This window comes from Nomascus leucogenys, chromosome 3, assembly GCF_006542625.1.
Source record: "Nomascus leucogenys isolate Asia chromosome 3, Asia_NLE_v1, whole genome shotgun sequence".
NCBI classification, from domain to species: domain Eukaryota; kingdom Metazoa; phylum Chordata; class Mammalia; order Primates; family Hylobatidae; genus Nomascus; species Nomascus leucogenys.
The window spans coordinates 140,113,770-140,134,270 of record NC_044383.1 but is presented as its reverse complement, the minus strand read 5'-3'; the positions used below and the strand labels follow the sequence as shown (position 1 = coordinate 140,134,270).

The 20,501-nt window shown below is 38.5% G+C and overlaps 1 protein-coding gene across 6 annotated transcripts in view; it reads right to left on the bottom strand.

Moving 5' to 3' along the window:
• The window catches only part of OPRM1 (opioid receptor mu 1), a 241,527-nt gene that overhangs the window by 116,628 nt on the left and 104,398 nt on the right, over positions 1-20,501 (bottom strand). For 2 of the 6 annotated variants that reach the window (XM_003255911.3, XM_012506131.2), the window contains exon 4: positions 19,464-19,719. The exons of 1 other annotated variant lie outside the window; for it this stretch is intronic. In XM_003255911.3, the coding sequence (XP_003255959.1) occupies positions 19,693-19,719 (27 nt within the window). In that variant the 3' untranslated portion in view covers positions 19,464-19,692. Of the gene's footprint in view, positions 1-17,543; positions 19,720-20,501 lie in introns of those variants that run through there. 3 more of the 6 variants (XM_003255912.4, XM_012506132.2, XM_003255906.3) reach the window with 2 other exon arrangements.

Genomic DNA, 20,501 nt, shown 5'->3' with positions numbered 1-20,501 from the left:
GAGGTTAGAGGCAAGATGGAGTCATTTAAGTTGGACCTCTTTCCCTGTCTCCGTCATAATTTTGCAAAGGTGGTTTCATCTTGACACGCTCCTTCCTGGCAGACACACAGGCAGAGCTCCTTATTCCTACCATATGCTCAACCCAGAAAGCAGGCACATGAGCCTTACTGGGAGGACTTCGAGCAAAGTCCTGAGGACCAGGTCCCACCTCCAGATACTTGCTGATATAATTCATCTGCAGCAGGTTCCAGACATTGGTATTTTTTATTTTAAAGCAATCATGTGATTCAACTGAATAACTGGCCTAGAATAACCTCTGTATGAAGGCATTCTAATTATATTAATAAATATTTTAATTAGCATTAAAATATTTAATTGTTAAAAAACTGCATGACTTTTTTTTTTCTGCATACTGTCTAATTTAATCCTCACGTCAATTATGAGAGACTTTGCAGTGGCAGAAACAGGCTCAGAGAGGTTAAGAATATGCTAGTAAGTAGAAGGGGTGAGGAGTTACACCTGGTCAGTGTGACTTGAAAGCTCAGAATCTTAATTACTATTGTAGATGCTGGCTTGATTTTCTTTGCTTTCTACTGGGCTCAGAACTCCTTGAAGGGGAAGACTATGTCTTTTTATATCTCTATTTCCAGTGCTCACCATTATGCCCCATGTTAGTTGGAAACAAATGAATTCTGAATATTCTTCATGAATGTGAGGGCTCTTTAACAGAGAGATGGGTCTCAGCCCTGAGTTCTGGGTCTTCAGGGTTATTTATTCTTCTGTGTCTAGTGTTATTTATTCTCCTGTGTCTGGCTCATGCAAATTCTTCTTCTTCCAACGTCCCTCTTATCCTATCCATTGATTCTGATTTCATACTTACTTCTATTTTACCTGTGAAGTTTTCCAGGCCAATTGTGGCTGAAATGGTGTTTCCTTCTGAACTCTCATGGTATATAAAACGTGTTATTTGACTTAGGACTGAATCTGTACCATTCTTTTGTATGTGTAAAGGCTGTACACTTTCATTTTGATTTGTAAGATAATTGGAATAAGACTGTAAATATCACCAGAATCTTCTCTTTTGAAGATCTTAAAATACCCAATGTGGCCCCTGGTATAGAGTACTTATGAATTGATTTCTGTTTATCTGTTAACTTTATTCTGTTAAATAAATTTAATAATTTATTAAATTATAGAAAAATATTTCCAACTTTGGAAATAAAATTATTAGCATCAATAACCGAGTACATAAAGGTTTATTTCTTTATTAATATAAAGTAATTTATTAGTCTTGCACAAGCATGCCACAGAAAGCAAGAATATGCAGAGGTAACATACATTTTAAAATAATACATATACTCCTATCTTTTCCTTTCTCTTTATCACTGTACATAGATGTAATATTCTCTTTACCATAAGCCCACTTTTCCAATTATGGACTTGTATTTCATAGGCATTTCACCTATATTCTTGGGGAATAATTTTTGAAGGAGGTAGTGTAATGTGGAGGTTAAAAGTATAGTTTTGACATAATATATTAGCTGGGCTACTGTGGGTAATGTAATCTCTCAGGCTTTGTTTCCTAATCTGTGAAATGAGATACTAGTATTACTGTCTAAGGTTGTTGTGAAGATTAAATGAGATAATAAAGATCTTAGTGGAATGACCATAAATAGTCAGTACTTGATGAATGTTCACAGTATCATTATTAAAATTTTTATTATCATTAAAAGGTTTAAAATGTGAGCTGCTTTCAAAGGCACTTTATATCCCCAAATAGCAGCAGGAATTTTTTTTTGACAAGTAGGTGTGGGCAGCTACCTATCGCTCGGCTTGCCTCCCTTTCCACCCATCCTTTGCAAGTCACATGTTGGTGTCCCTTCAAATCCCAGCTCCATCCACATCATATGGGCAGGTCATAGAAAGCAGCTGCCGGTTTTCACCACTTTCCTCATGTATTTGAAGTAAAGGAGATGTATATTTTTGTTGTACCTGAATTTCAGACAGTGTCTTGGGCACTGTCTGTGGGGATGCTGGGCCAGTGCAGGAAGAGGGCCCAGGAACCATGCTGAGGGGCTGAGGGATTAGATGGAACATGAGATCCCCCTGGCCATTCTAGACAAGGCCCCTCAGGTGGGTATGAGAGATTTAGATGAGTTCAGTCTACAGAATCACTTAGATGTATCTGATGTCTCTTTCTAGATGATTCAGCTGAAATTGACACCATTGTTTTACAGGAAGAGTCAGGGATAGCCTAATATCATACACACATTCTCATAGGAGCTGCTCTTATTTCTTCTCTCCTTCTACCTTGGGCAGAGTGTTCTTCGTATTAAATATTTAGCCTTGGAATGAAACCATGGTGCAGTCAGGGAGGGGAGGGGCAGGAGAGTGGTGATGCGGAGATAGAGACGTGGAAGCCCCAGAAAACAGAACTAGTGACAGGTTGTCACACAGGTAGGGGTTTGCCTGGGATCCCTTGGCTATAGCTTCTTTTGCCTTTATGATGGCCAGGACCCAACAAATTCATATTCAGCCATTTCCATGTGATCACCCAGGTCTCTCTGGGATATGATGTTTCAGCCTTCCTAAAGGCAGAGCTGAATCACGCCTTTATAGGTGCTAAACACTCAAGAGAATGATTCTCCCTCTGTGTGTAAGTCAAAATGGTAAAAATACTCAACATAGGTAAAGCCCAGCAAGGTTTTGAGTTTAATATTCCCTACGATGCTTCTTTAGGGACTATTAAATATGAAATGTTTTCAATTTTTTTCTCTCTGTCTTGATGTTTTGGGTATACTTTCCTTTCAGAAAACACATGTCTAGTTTCAATGGGAAACTAGCAGCTTTGGCACTGCTGGGAGTACCAGGCTGTACTAGGAAAATGTCGATTGGTGCCTACGGCCACTGCCTTCATTCCTTGGGAGACTTGGCCAAGGCCAAGAGGTTCTATATGCCTGGATATGAGGCCTAGGTACCTCGGAGAAGTTGGACACCATGGCTGGACCAAGCCTTTTATAGCCTTTTCAAGTTGGCCAGGGAGCCTGCCACTAGGAAGAAGACAGAGTTAAAAAACTAAGTTTCCCCCGGATCTGGACAAACATTAAGCTACGGTACGCTTCACAAAATATCAATATTCTTTTTTTTTTTTTTTTTTTTTTTGAGATGGAGTCTCACTCTGTCGTCCAGGCTGGAGTGCAGTGGCATGATCTCGGCTCACTGCAACCTCCATCTCTCAGGTTCAAGCAATTCTCCCTGACTTAGCCTCCCAAGTAGCTGAGATTACAGGTTCCTGCCACCATACCTGGCTAATTTTTGTATTTTTAGTAGAGACGGGATGTTGCCATGTTGGCCAGGCTGGTCTTGAACTCCTGACCTCAGGTGATCCACCCGCCTTGGCCTCCCAAAGTGCTGGGATTATAGGCGTGAGCCACCACACCCGGCCGAATGTCAATATTCTTTAGGATGGGTGCATAGACTTAATAAGGGAAGATATCTCTTCTCATATTCTGACACCTCCAATGAATTCCATAGTACACACAGCAAAAAAGAAATTAAAGAAGCGTTGTTAGAATGTGGACTATAGATTTGACTTAGTGAAATGGTCCAACTCTTGGCCGGCCACCAGACTGGCTCTGGGAAACCCACAGATGATGGGTGGGGATGAAAGAAGGGCTCTGACATCTTCTCTTCCCAAAATGAAACCTAATTTAAATAGTTTCTGTCAGCTATTTTTGACAGCTGGGTTAACTACTATTCTCATTTTCCTTCTCAAATAGTGGTTTTCTTTGACTATTGTCCTAAAAAGAAATGCATATGAAATTTTAAATTCGCTGCTCAGCTAGCCAGTTTCTGGAAGAGAACTATCAGTAATTTGCAGGTTGGCCTGATCGCTCCTTCTGCCTGTGTCAGAAGTTTGAGGGTGAGGAGTCTGAGCCCTAGTTGAATATCTTTTAACAAGTTGCTGTTTTGTTGTGTTTTATGGTCCTCAGTGTGGCTTCCGGATATATTATGTCTCTAGCACTGTCAGTGCTAAGTGGGTTCCCTACCTCAGCCTGGGGATTAGAGGGAGGGCAAGGGGTGATGTGAGATGCAGGGTGGGTGATTCAGGCACAGCTTCAGAACCAGGGCCATTGTATCTGCTGGTCTCTTCTTGCGCATCACAAGTCTTCTTCGCAGACATAAACCACTTCAGAGAGGGCACTCTCCTGCCTCTCAAACCAAAGCTTGGATTGAATGTTGATGCATCAGAAAGAAGTATCTGGTTGGCTTTGTTTACTCTATCTCATGGTGAGGTCTCTCTCCCACAAAGCTAGGCATGAAACAACTTCTCCTCTGCTTTGGGGTTCCAGAAGGAATAATTCATCTCCCAGAGCCTGGGTATGAATATAACTCTGTATTTAGAGTAGATATCTGGGAATTTAGGTGACAGGAATTAGGCATGGACGTTGCCTCCTAGTGATCTTTCAGAAAGACAAATCTAATCATCTGACTTCTGTGCTTAAAGATCACTGATGGTTCCCCACTGTACAGTGAATAAAGTGCATACTCCTTAAATGACAGCCAAAGTTTTTAAAAATAAGGCTTCAGCCAAACTTAAAGCTTCTGCCATTGCTCAGCTTTCAAACCCTGTATCCCAGTCAACCAAACCATAGGCCATTTCCAGTGGACAACAGTTTATCTTTATCAAAATCCCTTTGGCCTTTTCTGTGGAAATGAACAAGCTAGTTCTAAGATTTATATAGAAATGTAAAGGGTCAAGAATAGAAATGTAAAGGGTCAAGAATAGCAGTCAGTCTTGAGAATGAAGCACTTGGAGGACTTACGCTGCTAGATAATCAAGACTCATTGTGAACGCACAGTATCTAAAACAGAAAGGACAGATCAATGGAACAAATTCAACAGTTAGAAACAGACCAACACACATTGGACTGCCTGAATTCTGGCATGGGTACACGACAATGAACTTGAGAAAAATAATCTTTTCAATAAAAATAGTCTTTTCACACATTATTGGAAGGAGGGTAAACTGGTAAAGTCACTTCAGAAAACCATTTGGTATTATTTGCTGAACAACTCAATTTCTAGATAAATACTTAAGACAAATGCATGCATATGTGTACCAGAAGATGTTACACACTAGCATTATGATCACCTAAGACTGGAGGTGACCCAAATGTCTATTGATAGCAGAATGGGTGAATAAATTGTGACATGTTCACACAAAATATGAAGGCCCTTGAATGCCATGGAAAGGCATCAGACTTTAATTGTTAGGTAATAGGACACCATTCAAAGCTTTTGAGCAGAAGGACAAGATAAAAACTGTGTGTCAGGAAATTACATCTGGTAATGCTATATAGAGAGGAAATTTTTACATATTGGGACATAGCTTTTTCTTTACAAAAGGCCCTTGTAAATAACTCTTTTCAATAGGCAATCTAAAGTTATGCAATGTTATCTTGAGATAGTTTTTTTCTTTTTCTTTCTTTCTTTTTTTTTTTTTTGATACGGAGTCTCACTCTGTCGCCCAGGCTGGAGTGCAGTGGTGTGATTTCCGCTCACTGCAAGCTCCGCTTCCTGGGTTCACGCCCTTCTCCTGACTCAGCCTCCCGAGCAGCTGCGACTACAGGCGCCCGCGACCACACCCGACTAATTTTTTGTATTTTTAGTAGAGACGGGGTTTCACCATGTTAGCCAGGATGGTCTCGATCTCCTGACCTCGTGATCTGCCCGCCTCAGCCTCCCAAAGTGCTGGGATTACAGGCTTGAGCCACCGTGCCTGGCCGTTTTTTTCTTACCATAAAGTGTTTTCATGTTGAGACGTTTCCACTTCAAAAAATTGTACCTAACAACCCAGAGTATGCTCTGAATTTCACCTGATCAAACTCTTTGTTTCTTGCAAATAATTTTCTGGCTCAAAACATCAAGAGCAAATTAAAAAAAAAAAAGTAGACTATCAGTGGATTTAGCTGCCTATATTTTCAACTATAGACTTTACAGTGGATATTTTTCTTCTCTGTATGGTTTGGTTAGAATTCTAGCTTAGGAAGTTACTGTTGTCACGGTTTAGAGACATTTTGGTTCTAAAAATAGAAATAATTCATGAAGAGAGAAAGTTCACTTCTTTATTGTGAAGTATTTATTTAGTATCAAAGTTGTCTGTTACTCTAATTCTTAGGCTATTTACCTACATCACAACATTTACTTGGGGAATATTCTTTTAAAACAGATCAGTTATGTGAGAATGAGAAAGACAAGGGAAAATCTAGATTTGTATCACTTTTAGGTTTTATTTATCACATATAATTACACATTACACATTACATGCAGGAAACTCACAATACAGCCTAATATGTTTATGTATGCTGGTACATCAAGAATAATACAATGCAAAAATTCATATTTTTTACATACAACTAACTTAAACAGTCAAATAGGAGTAGTGTAAAAATAATTTAGTGATTTGCTCACTGTTTGATATACTAGTTGACATTTTGATCTGCACATGAGACCATTATGATTTAGCAGGTAGTTCTTTTGAAAGCTACATCTGATCATCCTGTCCTACCTGGAAATGTGAAATAATAGCTTTGTCTCTACAGTAAATGAAGATATTTATTTTTCAATAGTAAACAGACATGATGATGGAACTAACACACTAATGAAGAAAAAAAAAAAAAACCAAAAACTTAAAGAAAAACTCCCAGACCATCAAAAGGAAAATGACGTTGTGTTTTTTTCTTTTTTTAAACATTACTTTTTGTGCATTATCACAACAAGAAATATATGTATTTGTCTCTATGGTGAAATACAGGTTTCCAGGCAAATATTTTTGAAAAGCAGATGTGGGGAAAGAGCTTAAAAACACACATAGAAAGCATGTTGTGTTCACTGTTACAACTGTGGATTTCATACCATGTTTTGAAAGGTGATTGTGTTTTTATTTACTTGGATATAAAATCCGTAAAACAGAAACTATTCTAGACTTTTTTATTTTAATACGACCAGTTGACATTTCTATGTCCTGTTTAGGTGTCTGGACTACTGTAAATTAAAATGTCACCCTGGTATAGAAGCTGAATCCACGTGCAGAGCAGCAGGGGTCTAGCTTTTATTTCACCCCCAACACTGTCAAGGAAACGAATTAATTCTGCCCTTCTTTCAGACTCAGGAATATAAGCAGCTACAAAGAAGACAATGGGTGGAAGGTTTGATTGCTCATGTTAGGTTTGACTTAAAGCTATAGAATAAAGAAGGAACAATTCAGTTGCCATTCCTATTCCTGGATAGAAAAAAAGTAGTTTGTGGGCAGGAGTCTATTTAAAATGTCTGAATTTAATCAACCATGAGAGGATCTCTCATTTACTCAGATTCTTTTTTTTTTTTTTTTTTTTGAGACGGGGTCTCTCGCTCTGTCGCCCAGGCTGGAGTGCAGTGGCGCGATCTCGGCTCACTGCAAGCTCCGCCTCCCAGGTTCACGCCATTCTCCTGCCTCAGCCTCCCAAGTAGCTGGGACTACAGGCGCCCGCCACCACGCCTGGCTAATTTTTTGTATTTTTAGTAAAGACGGGGTTTCACCGTGTTAGCCAGGATGGTCTCGATCTCCTGACCTCATGATCCACCCACCTCAGCCTCCCAAAGTGCTGGGATTACAGGCGTGAGCCACCACGCCCAGCACTCAGATTCTTTACAATATTTTGATTTTTTTCCCATGGAAACATTATATGTGTCTTTTAAAACCAAGGGTTATTAGTTACCTGAATTTCAAATGCAATTTAAAACATGGAGGACATCTTTTCTTTTCTAGTGGAAATTATATTTGGATAGCAAAAAATGTGTCATTAATGTTATAAAAAAATGTAATGACAAGTGATAGAGCACCTAATGTTTGGACTTACTTTTTTTTTAACTTTCGTATTTGCTATGTTTGACAGAGTAGTTTTTCAATTAAAAAAAAAATAAATCTGCACTTGCAGGGTTTCTTTTTTCATCTAACATAACGAAAACAACAAGATCACTCATTGTTTTACATTTTCATAACTGGTTATTTAAGTATGTAAAAGTTCAGGAAATGTATTGCCAGGGGAAGGATGATTTAGTGAAAACTGGCATTTTTTTCTTTAATTCTCATTAAAGTAATGGAAATGTATATGCCAATATAAATTCCCATTTATATTGGTATATATATTCCCTTTATATATTCTATTTATATTGGTAGGTATATTTTCATGGAATGGCATATATACTTTCATATAATGGTACTAATGCCATTATATGGATATACAATTAGTATATAAAGGGAATATATATACTAGTATTTCTAACTTAATTCCTATTAAATTGATGGGGATTTATAGGCCAATATTCATATAGCTATGCCTAACACAGAAATTTTTATGGTAGAAGTATTAAATTATAAATGGTAGCATTGAATTTTGTGGATTCAAGATTTATGAAAATTTAAACATTTCTGGCCAGGCGCGGTGGCTCACACCTGGAATCCCAACACTTTGGGAGGCCGAGGCAGGAGGATCATGAGGTCAGGAGATCGAGACCATCCTGGCTAACACAGTGAAACTCCATCTCTACTAAAAACACAAAAAATTAGCCGAGTGTGGTGGCTAGTGCCTGTAGTCCCAGCTATTCGGGAGGCTGAGGCAGGAGAATGGCGTGAACCTAGGAGGCAGAGGTTGTAGTGAGCCGAGATTGCGCCACCACACTCCAGCCTGGGTGACAGAGTGAGGCTCCATCTCAAAAAGAAAAAAAAAAATAAATAAAAGAAAATTTAAACATTTCCATGAAATTGATGGTTTGGGTAGAGATAAAATAACTTAAATTTCAAATTAAGATTTAGATAGAGAAATTATAATTGAAAGCAAATTCTAATTTTCATTTTAAGTTTACTTCCATAGTACAAATGTAAATAACAAGAGTGCAAGTAAATTATTGATGCTGGACTTTCAAATAAGGAGGTAACCCTTTGGTAAATTGTATTTTAGTATTGATTGCATTTTATTTTGATTACAACTATCATATAATTCTGACAGGTCCATTTCACTATGTTGTGTGTGTGTGTGTGTGTGTGTGTGTGCTGCGGGGGAAGGTGTTGGTGGTAAAGTACACTTAAAATGCAAAGTGCCTAAATGATAAGAGAAACTTCAACCAAACCAGCCATTTAAAAAATCACAGGAGTCTTCAACAGCTTGAGCGGCTGTAGAGCAATCCCCAGCAGTCTGGGAGCTCATCAGACCTTGAACTAAAGAAATATGTTTCAAGAATAGATACAGAACTATTTTTCAAATGAATGTAGATGTTCTTATGAGAACTAAAATACACATCTGAAATGATTATTGACATTTTAGTTTTTCCATTATGATTTTCTGTAACAGTGGGCACTAAAACTCAACTATGTGGAAGTCTCCAATCATATATGATGTTGACATGAGGTTCCTATACTTCAAAATATTAATAAAACACAGATATGTTAAAACTCCTATTCTTTTTTGACATAATAGAGCCAAATTGACTTATGTTTATAGATCCAATTTAACATTAATTTCCTGTTTTTTACAAAGATCTCTGTGCACTACGCAAAAACAGAGCTAGAAGAAACAATTCTAATTTTTAAATTTATGTCAGAAATAGCATAGCTATTACCTGGCAGTTCCATTTATCAGACCCTGAGCTCTGCATGAGGTATAAGGTAGCCTTTTTCCTCAATGATGTCTTTATTTGCTCAGTCTCCAGCTGTCTCTGTGGGAAACCAGCTAGTTCCAGAACAACCAGCATGATTGCTTCAACTGTCTTCAGGATCAATAAGAAAACAGTAACCAAACTGATCTCTCAATTTCCTACTGTGAGTTTCAACCTTATTATGAGAAAAACAAGCCTTAAAAGAGGTGCCTATATTTTAATATGCATGTGTACATTCATGGAGCAACATACATCCTGGCACAAGGATCCTCAGTGGACTGTCCCAGTTCTTAGACTTCACTGGAATTTTGCTATGGTGAGCATTGCTTCAAATAAATGGTCCTTCAGCCATTATTAGGAATTGTATTAAATAATTTGGTGTATAGATTTGGTTATGATAAGATTTAGTTAGAAGGCAGGAGTTCATTATAAAAGTGAAAAAGGAATCCCGTAGTCAGAATTAACTCCACCCTCATTTTATTCTTTTAATAAATGGGTAAAGTTTATTAAGAAAACACACAAATCACTGGGCAGCTCTTCAGGTAAACACCAGTTTTTCTTATTGTTATTCTCCCCCAGCCCATGCAGAAGGTATATGATTGAATTACAGGTAGCAAGGGGATCCTGAGAACACTTGCCAGATTACTATTTGTAATACTGAATTTATAAATCCTGGAAATACTCTGTGATTTGAACCTAATTTATACAGATTCAGTAGCTTGCATGGGAAGTACTCAGCTGGGGAGTAGGCCTATTGGTTTTCTCTGGTCCCTTGAGAAATAAGGGCCATGAATTTCCATAAAGCAAATGAGTTTTGAGTTAATACAGCAGTGATCAGTTACAGCTTACCACTGAGACAGAGCACTGGGTGAGCTTGGGGGCAGACGGGAACAAATTGTATTACAGACAAAGAGAATTACAGGAAGCCCTTATTTTCCTGTTTTCTGAATGGACCCCTGCAGAGGCAGGAACAGGCATTAGGAATCAGGTTTGCCACCTGCAGAGATGCAGGAGAACAAGAATCAACCTATGGATTTCTTGTGCTAGTCAGGATATTGGAGATTGAATTCTGACTGGCTCTAAGTCAAAATGATGGAGAGAAGAGAGTTGTTATTTAGTGAAAGCAAGGGGTGGGGAGGGTTGTAGCTGGCCCACCACCATGTCATGTCATGAGCACAGATACATCTCAATTGGTGGTGTGGACCTCCTAATCTAGTCTGGTAGTTCTTATCCTGAGCGTGTATCTGTGTGATCACAAACATTTCAGGGACAAGTAAAACGTCTTAAACGCAACAACAAACAAATAAACAAGCAACAGCAACAAAAAACCCAAACAAAAACCCAAACAAAACCTCCCCCTAAGCCCCTAAACCCTTAAAGAGTAGGCAAGTAGGGGATAGATGTTTCTGAAAACACCTAACAGGCCATTTTATTCAAATTCACTTTATAAATGAGACCTCTTCTTTTGGAAGTTTCTGGCGGAATCCTTAGATGATAATGGCCACTGATTTCAAAGCATGACCTCTCAGAACACAGCAAAGAAAAGCCACATGTATCACTATGGTAGGAAAAGTGTAGAATTTCATACTGCATCTCAAGGCTGTGTTGTGTAAAGGAAACTTTGGGCACATAGCATGGCACGTGGCACTTTTGTTTTTTTGTTTTTTTTTTTTTTGAGATAATCTCTTTCTGTTGCCCAGGCTGGAGTGCGATGCCGAGATCTCGGCTCACTGCAACTTCTGCCTCCCCAGTTCAAGCAATTCTCCTGCCTCAGCCTCCCGACTAGCTGGGATTACAGGCGTGCACCACCACGCCTGGCTAATTTTGTATTTTTAGTAGAGACGGGGTTTCACCATATTGGCCAGGATGGTCTTGATCTCCTGACCTTGTGTTCCGCCCACCTCAGCCTTCCAAAAGTGCTGGAATTATAGGCGTGAGCCACCGCGCCCAGCCAGCACTTTTTTATTTGGGGAAAGTAAGAAGTCTAATACGTCACCAGCAGGACCCACATGTTTCCCTCTGCTTGGAGGACCTTTGAGGCATTACTGAAGGCTGTATACCTGTCACTGAGCCTTCCTAACACAGAGCAGTGAACAACCATGGAAGCCAAATCTACCCTGCAGATGAAAAGCGGCACCAGCTGATTCTAGGCTTGGTTGTTTCAGTGTCACAGCAGTGTAGGGTGGTGACATTGCCACCACAACCAGATACAGAATATGAAAAGCACTTCTGCAACCCAGAAACCCAGCTCCTGAGGGAACCAGGGAAGAAGAGCCTATGAGACATTTGAATTTTGCAAATATTGGGTAGTGTTGGGACACTTCTGCCCTTCTTGAAATGGGGGAACATAACTGTTGTTCTCCTTCCCAGAACTTCTTTGTCTTTGTCCTCTCGGACAGTGAAATCACAACCATTAGGTCACACAAATGTAATCTCCTCTCCCTTCTCTCTGGTCTTGTTAATTAAAGCAGTTTTGCTGTGCTTAAATTAATGAAGCTCACTCATGTTGTTCAGTGAATATGGCTATGTTCAATTTTACCCAGACTCTTAGGAAAACAGTTGTCTTCTTTATTTCCTCTTTTTTCTCTTCTCCTATATCTTCTGTGGTTTATACTACTTATCTCATTTCCATTTGGTATTTTGTAACCCTGTGAATTTATTGAAAAATTTCTAGCCTTAGTGGGCAATGCAAACTTAAATAAAACATTTATGCATTTGAAGCAAAAGAGCATAAGTTTAAGAGACTTTAAAGCAAATGGGATGTGATAGCCCGTTTTCAACTTTTAGGTCTTTTCAAAAATCAAATTGCAAAGGAAGTTGTAGGTAATATTGGAAACCACCTTTCTCTGGAAGGTTTTTTTTGCTAAACATTCCTATTACAGTGCATTTGACAATATGAAGATGAATTTTCACCACTGTCTCAAAGGGCCTCTGTGCTCTCTCTTTAAAACCTAAAACAAATACTTATTTTTCTTTATGAGTATGCTTATGCTAAGAATGTAATACTTTTAGTTGGAACTTAAGCAAGAAAACTCTGAATCTAAACCTGTGTAATGAAAGAGGTTTATTGCTTAAGAGGTTTAGGTTTTATGTACACAACTGTGGGGCAGGTAGAAAACGATATTTGATTCATGAAATAGCTTTGGATGACAACAAATCATTGAGATGTATGATAGAGGCAAATTCGGGTACCATCAAAATTGTCAGTAGCCCCTTACATGGGATATAATTAGTATTACTGTTCTTTCAAAATCGGAAATGAAGATACATCATCTGAAAAATATAAATATATCTATTCTTACCCTGAAACATTTTGGGCTGCTCTGGTTAATATTGGGTAATTTTTACACTAATAAAAAACTGGTATAGTTTTGTGTTGCTCCCACAGGACAGAAGTTTTCCTGAAATACAGAGCTGTAAAACTGTCTAATGCAGCTGCCTGTGCTTGGCTGTGGCCTTTGGTAGGTCCTGTACCTGGTCTGAGAGATTCTACAGAACTTTTACAACTTTGAATAGATTGCTACTTCCTCTACAAAATGTCTGAGTGCTTTTAGAGATAATTTCTTTGGATAAAAGGTAGTGAGGTGAACTACTTTCTCTTCATAGCAGCAAGGTGTGTTGGCAAATAATTCCAATGGTAGAATGGTTAATATGAGTAAGCTTTCATCTTTTTTCCTTGCCCTTTATTATTTCTACTGGATTCTTCCCTTGCTCTTCCCTTCTGCATTGTCTGAGACCCAGTAGTATGTTCTAGGAGCATAATAGTGTATTGCATTAAAGTTTTACTTTAGTTTCGAGCACATGAAGTACTTTTTGATGCAAATGGATTAAAGACTTACTGTTTTTTGAGACTGAGACAAAAAGGAAGGGGTCACCCCATGTGTCACAGGAGGTCAGAGGACTGTTTTCCGTAGGTATGCGATTCCTAGGGATTAATGTCTAGAGCTGTAACATCCCACCCCATACCTATGGAAAACAACTTCTTCTGTGATTTTGTAAAGTTTAAGTGCAATTTCAAGTGCAGGTTTTAATGAAGTTCTCAGTACAAGGTAACAGGAAATGCAAAGTGAGTTGAAAAAATATATTATTAAATTTGTATAAAATGCATGATGGGAAAAACCCCTAGAAAATTGATCTTTCTCTGAATATCTGCCTAGGGTCTAGAATAATCTTTTCATATATTTGAGTCAGAAGATGCTTTCAAAAATTGATAAATTTAATTTTAATGATTTCTGAGCTCTTAAAATTTCTTTAAAAATGTATACACTGCATTTATTCAATATTGCGTGGAAAGTACCTTGCTACAAAAGTACCTTTAGTCCACTGTCAATCTGCTTTTCCTCCCTTAAAAATCTCAGTGTCAATGGTCCTTATATTTGTAACTCAAGGGTCAGGGGTGTTTGAACCCGAGTGACTCCATCTTGAATAGAGGCTGGGTAAAATAAGGCTGAGACCTAGTGGGCTGCATTCCCAGAAGGTTAGGCATTCCAAGTCACAGGAAGAGACAGGAGGTTGGCACAAGGTACGAGTCACGAAGACCTTACTGATAAAAGGATGTGGTAAAGAAGCCGGCCAAACCCCACTAAAACCAAGATGGCAATGAAAGTTACCTCTGGTTTTCCTCACTGCTCATTATACGCTAATTATGTTGCATTAGCATGCTAAAAAACATTCCCGCCAGTACCATGACAGTTTACAAATGCCATGGCAATGTCAGGAAGTTGCCCTATATGGTCTTAAAAGGGGAAGAACCCTCAGTTCTGGGAATTGCCCACTCCTTTCTCAGAAAACTCATGAATAATCCACCCCTTGTTTAGCATATAATCAAGAAATAACCACAAAAATAGCCAACCAGCAGCCCTTGGGGCTACACTGCCTATGGAGTAGCCATTCTTTATTCCTTTGCTTTCTTAATAAACTTGCTTTTGAGGGAGAAGAAAAGGACCAATCTGTTAGGTAAACAGCTAAGACTAGTTCTCGGAGAGGCGGCCTGCCTGAAAAATCATAGCTACAGGCAAAAATGGAGCAGCCTGAGGAAAACTCAGACTATAACTGCTGCACTGTTAGAAAGTAAGGCCCAGCATAGAAGCCTTTTGTTCACTGTGTGATTAGCGGGCTCCCAGGAAAAAGTTTCCTCCTTTTTTCTGCTCCGTGGGAACTTGCAGGGAGGAAAGTGGCTTACTTAAAACAAACCCACAATTATACAAGAGAAGCTATGCTTTGTGCTTGCCTAGAGACACCCCATAGCTGCATAGATAGAGGCAGTTGTACAGACAGCTTTTCAGATAAGAGAAGTTACTCAAATAGCTACAGAGATGAGAGGAGTTTCTTATAAAAGCTTTTGGAGGCTGGGCGCTGTGGCTCACGCTTGTAATCCCAGCACTTTCGGAGGCCGAGGCGGGCGGATCACGAGGTCAGGAGATCGAGACCACGGTGAAACCCCGTCTCTACTAAAAATACAAAAAAATTAGCCGGGGGTGATGGCGGGCGCCTGTAGTCCCAGCTACTTGGAGAGGCTGAGGCAGGAGAATGGCGTGAACCCGGGAAGCGGAGCTTGCAGTGAGCCGAGATTGCGCCACTGCACTCCAGCCTGGGAGACAGAGCGAGACTCCATCTCAAAAAAAAAAAAAAAAAAAAAAAAAAGCTTTTGGATTCAGCTGTAACAACAGCAACCCACTTGGGCTCCCATCTCTGCTGCAGAGAGCTTTCCTCTTTTGCTTATTAAACTTTTGCTCCAACCTCACCCTTTGTGGCCATGCTCCTTAATTTTCTTGGTTGTGAGACAATGAGCTCGGATAACACCTTAGACAACGAGACTGTTGATCCTGACCCGTTTCACTTTCACTTTACTCCTGAATTCTTTCTCGCATGAGGTCCAAGAACCCTCTTTTGGGGTCTGGATCAGACCCCTTTCCAGTAACAGAAGCGCTTAGGACACAGTAATATTGTTTGCATTAAATTGAACTTGACTCATCTGTCTACTGCTTTAAGAATGGTATTTGATATGGGTGGTATTGCATAACAAAAGGTTGAACATTTGCCACACACTGCAGCTCACAAAGCTATCCACATTTGGTTTTGCTTCTGGAGCAGTGTGTAATGTACACAATTCCTTGTACTTTTTATATTTTTGACGACAGTGAAGAACACTGACTATGGGTTGAAATTATTTGTAATTAAATGGATTAAATGGCTCTTAAATGGATGTCCCAGAGTTGGACTCATTAATTGACTTTTGCCTTAGACCTTACTTGCAGTGGTCTTAAATGCAATCTGCATGCCCTGTTCTATGACTATGTATCCTGAACCATGTCAAACTGGGGGAAACACAGTGGTTAGAGTTGTAGTGGCCCAGGCATTTATTAATTTTCATGTTCTCACTCTTCTCCTGAGCCCAAGCAATAGGCCTGTGAGTAAAGACTTATGTTGAGAATCCAGGCAAGAATCTTGATGTTTCTACAAGGGCAGTAGGGATTCCTTGATAAACCAATTTTCTGCTGGTGGATATTTCTATGAAGAGGATGATGTTTCTTCCAGCAACAGATTTTTTGGTTCTGATTGACCTCCAGAATTGTACAACCACAACTTGGGTGTGTGTGGCCAGTTGAGAAGCTGAAAAACTTAAGCTACCATGTCCTATTCTTAGGTTGCTTTGGCTAGAACCCTCTAGAATTTGTAAAACCGCAACAGATAGTATCAGCTTCTGCAGTATTCATGGCGTAAGCGGGAGAAATTTCTAGTGCCATCTTATCTTGGTAATTGCCAGTAGATGGAGAATATATCTGTATAAAACTGATTATTATATGAGAGATGCAGTGTGCATCTTATCATTTCCACATATTTAGATAAAACATTTAATTGAAGCATTACCAAAAAGATCTTGTTTTTAGCTTTTAAACATATAAATAGACTTGACTTAAGTAAAGATTTTGAATGCTTTGGGGACTTTTTGATAAATGTGGTCGGAATCTTTGCAGAGGTGTTTTCTTTGTATCTTACATTTCATATATATGTTTCTGAATTTCAACTTTTGCCTGGATCCTGAGATGTAAAGGGCATGCTGTGATAATGTGGGAAACAGAATTTGTTAGCATGTTTTGGGTAATATTAAATGAGCTAAGTGAGACTTTTTCAATAATAAAATTTGCAAGTGAATGGATATCGGTTTTATCAACACAGTCATATTATTGAAGGAAATGAATGCTCCCTTACCTACTCATAGCTGTGTCTTAGAAGAGTTTATTTTAAAACTGCAACTGTCTATTTCAATGTTGAGAAGTGTTTCAAATGGCCAAATTAGGAGTTCTCCTTCTGATAGCCCTGTTGGGATAGGATAGCAGGGTCCTAGAGACTCACCAGTGCCCCAGCCGAGTCTCTTTCCTCTTCTTTCCTTTCTAATGATTGGCAAGGAAAGAGGGATGAAGGAGCAAAATAACAGTGGAGACTGAAGGAGAAAAGACCACTAACTACTTGGAACACAATAAGCTAGAATTTCCACAGCAAGTGATCAGGTAAAGAAACAAAGCTTCCGCCCCATATCTACAGTCTGCATTTCTTGGATACCAACCCAGGAAGAAATCTCATCCTTAGGCAAGGGTGAAATTAGAAGGAAGAAAAAAGCAGAATATTCCATTTTCTTTATCTTCAGTTTTTATCAGAAACCTTAGCCCATCTAGTTGAGTCAGGGTTGTTATGTCTCTCCTTGCCTTGGAATTGCAAGGTGGTTCTAGCAAATTTACCTTAAAAAATGGTTTTGAATGAAAAACGTTGACAATGCCCTTATTTATTATTTACTTTAGAACGTCTTATTTTAAAAATAACTCCCTTTATTGTGTATTCTGTGTAGAGTCGCAAAGATGACATGGAAGAAACTTGTTCACACACATGACATTTGTGGAAAAAGATAGATCAGGTCCTGCTTGAAGACAAAGTTGCTCTCAATAACGTGCCAGATAATTCGTACTAGGAGCTGGTACTAAGCAGAAACAATGATTGCTGAAAAACAGACTAATGAGCAAAAGCAATACTATGTCATCCCTTGGGAGAAACCATCATAGCCCATGAAAAGCATGAATTTTCGTCCTCGGTTATTGACATACAAATATTACATTGTGTTCTGTTTGAATTATCTATTTTACTTATGGAAGCTCTAGTAGTGTATATATGTAAATATATACACACTAGTACACTTATTCTAAATCTTTGTAAGGTCCTTGTTTTAGTTACTTTTGTCAGAAAATATAAAAAACATAATATATGACTATTATGGAACATAATATTTGAGAAATGGAGATTATTACAAGCAAACATGAAACTTCATCAGAAGGGAATATTAAAACACTTATTTTGGCTTTTGTTTTTTCCCATCTACTGGATACATGGGTTGAGTCCACATAACTATAGCCAATAGATCTGAGAGTAAATTCAGTTATTCTGATCCATGATAGCTGTTTTCTAGAAACATTGCTTTTGTATATCTGGCACATATTTGTGCCTTGTCAGATTGATGAAGAAATACAAATTTTACAATGGAGTCTTCTGGCAGATTGTAGACTCAGGAATACTCAGAAGTCAGCAGTCTAGTTTTTTACTTGTATCTTCATAGGTAACTACAAGGTATTTGATTCACTTAATCAATGCTGACAAAAGTTCAAAATGGAAAGCTTCTCGGCATGGGCCATCTGACTTGGCTGTCTACCTAGATCAAGTAAAATGGGTGATTGCCAAATTTCTACTGTGTTTCACAACAAAGAAAATCAGTTAAAGAGGAGAATTGTCTTAGAGAAACTACTTAGAAGATTGACACTTTACAAAGGAAATCTTGACATTTAGCAGAGATCAAGAAGACCAAAATACTGGTGATGACATTATATAAACACAATCTTCAGGAAAATATTTTTGGGCCATTGTTAATATTTCACATCCAAGTGACTACAAAGGATTGAAAAATAGATGACACACTGTTCTATATGGTCATTTGAGTCTGTCTTGAGATTATGTTTATTGGATTTATTATTTAAAAAAAGTTTAAACTGTTCTGGCAATCAACAAAAACATCTGTCATTTTATCACACTGATTCAAAAGGCATAAGGATTCTGAGCTGAGTTAAAAAAAGAAAACAATATGTGGGGAGCCTGCAGTATGGAGAAACCAGTGAGAAATAACGAGTACATTTAAATGCTTGACTTCCTGCATGGATGAAGTGATGAGCTCATTGACTATTACCTTTTGTGAACACTTAAATAGGAGCAAGAAAATTGCACATTTAAAACTGAGGAACAAACCACTGAAAGCCTAAGAATGAAAAATCCCCCATGATGACTCTTTGGAAGTATTTGCAGTGCATGAGAATCAACCTTTCTACAGCTGACACACGACTGTGTTTCAGATTACCTCTCATGCTAATCTCTTCCCTTGCAATTACGGAGCTAGATGAAAGAGACGTTATTTTTTTTAAACAATACAAAACCAAGAAATGGAGGTGAAAATGATGCCTTAGCCAGATGCTAATTTTAAGATGAACGTTAAAGGTCTAAAATAGAATAATGGATTCATTCCCTTGCAAAACACTAAAAAGACTCGGACCTTCCATTCAAGGTGCTTTGATCAGAGGTAGCATTTACTCTATGTGTTACTACGGTGAACTTAACAAAAGATGGTTTTTCTTTGATGAGGTCATAAATATTTGCTTAAAAACAAAATCTTACAGACAGAAGGGTCACCTTTTATGATGACTTCAATTCACATACCACGGTGGGTTTTGCTTCCACTAAGTGTCTTGCACAAACTGGACTCCTCGGTGTGGTATATTCCTTTCCTTCCAAATGCTCCACTTACTTTGGCTGTCTCTCTAATGTGCAGAGCAGAGTGGCCAGAGAGGAAAGAGGTTGGATGACATAAAAGCAGGCACTTTCCTAGAGAATTAGAGCCTCCTACACATTCTTGAAGCAACCTGCTTCTGAGCTTGGTGAAGGTCGGAATGGCATGAGACCCTGTTAGGTTTCTGCTTCCAGATTTTCTAGCTGAAAGGAGAGAAAGAGCAAAGACAGTGAACACTTCAGATGTGGTTGCAGCACACATTTGTTGAGCATCTTCTGCTCGTAAGAACCGCATTGAAGACCTTCATGTATACTTTCACCTGCAAGCCTCAGTTTTTCTTAAATGTCAAGACATTAATCAATCTCTTCAGACATTATGAATAATCTTCCGGCTCATTATGAATATGCTCTTCATTTGTGTATGCTACTGAAAAGAACTGTGTACTAGTCATTATAGAGATATTATTGATACTTTCCTTGAAAAAATACATTTTAATTGAAACTCTTTCTCCCCCTTTTTTTACCTTCTTCCTCCCTCTTTAGCCTCAAATCATTTATGACTTGATCAGAATTTTGAAAGAAAAGCGATGTTTTTTTCAATACTTCTGATCTTATTTATTTCCAGATAAAGAGATTTCTATTTTTACCCAATTCTCAAAATTAATGATTTTTTTTCCTATAACTGATTTGAAGTTCCTCCTACCTGATCCCCACTGTAAAGCTGGCATATGTGTTGAACAATAACATTTGCTTAGACACACGGAAATGTGGCCTGCTATTTTCAGGTAAGGAAAGAGGACTGTGGAAATAGAGCAAGTTTTGTAATTAACAAATAATTGTTGCTATCATTCATTATAATACTGCTGAGGAGAAAAGGAGATGTTTGTATAGTAAGCATAAAAGGGTAAAAGATCTTTTTTTTAAATTTTATTTTAGTAAATTTGCTTGATCCATGTGCTTTGCCGTCTGCTTTTTCTCTCTTTTTT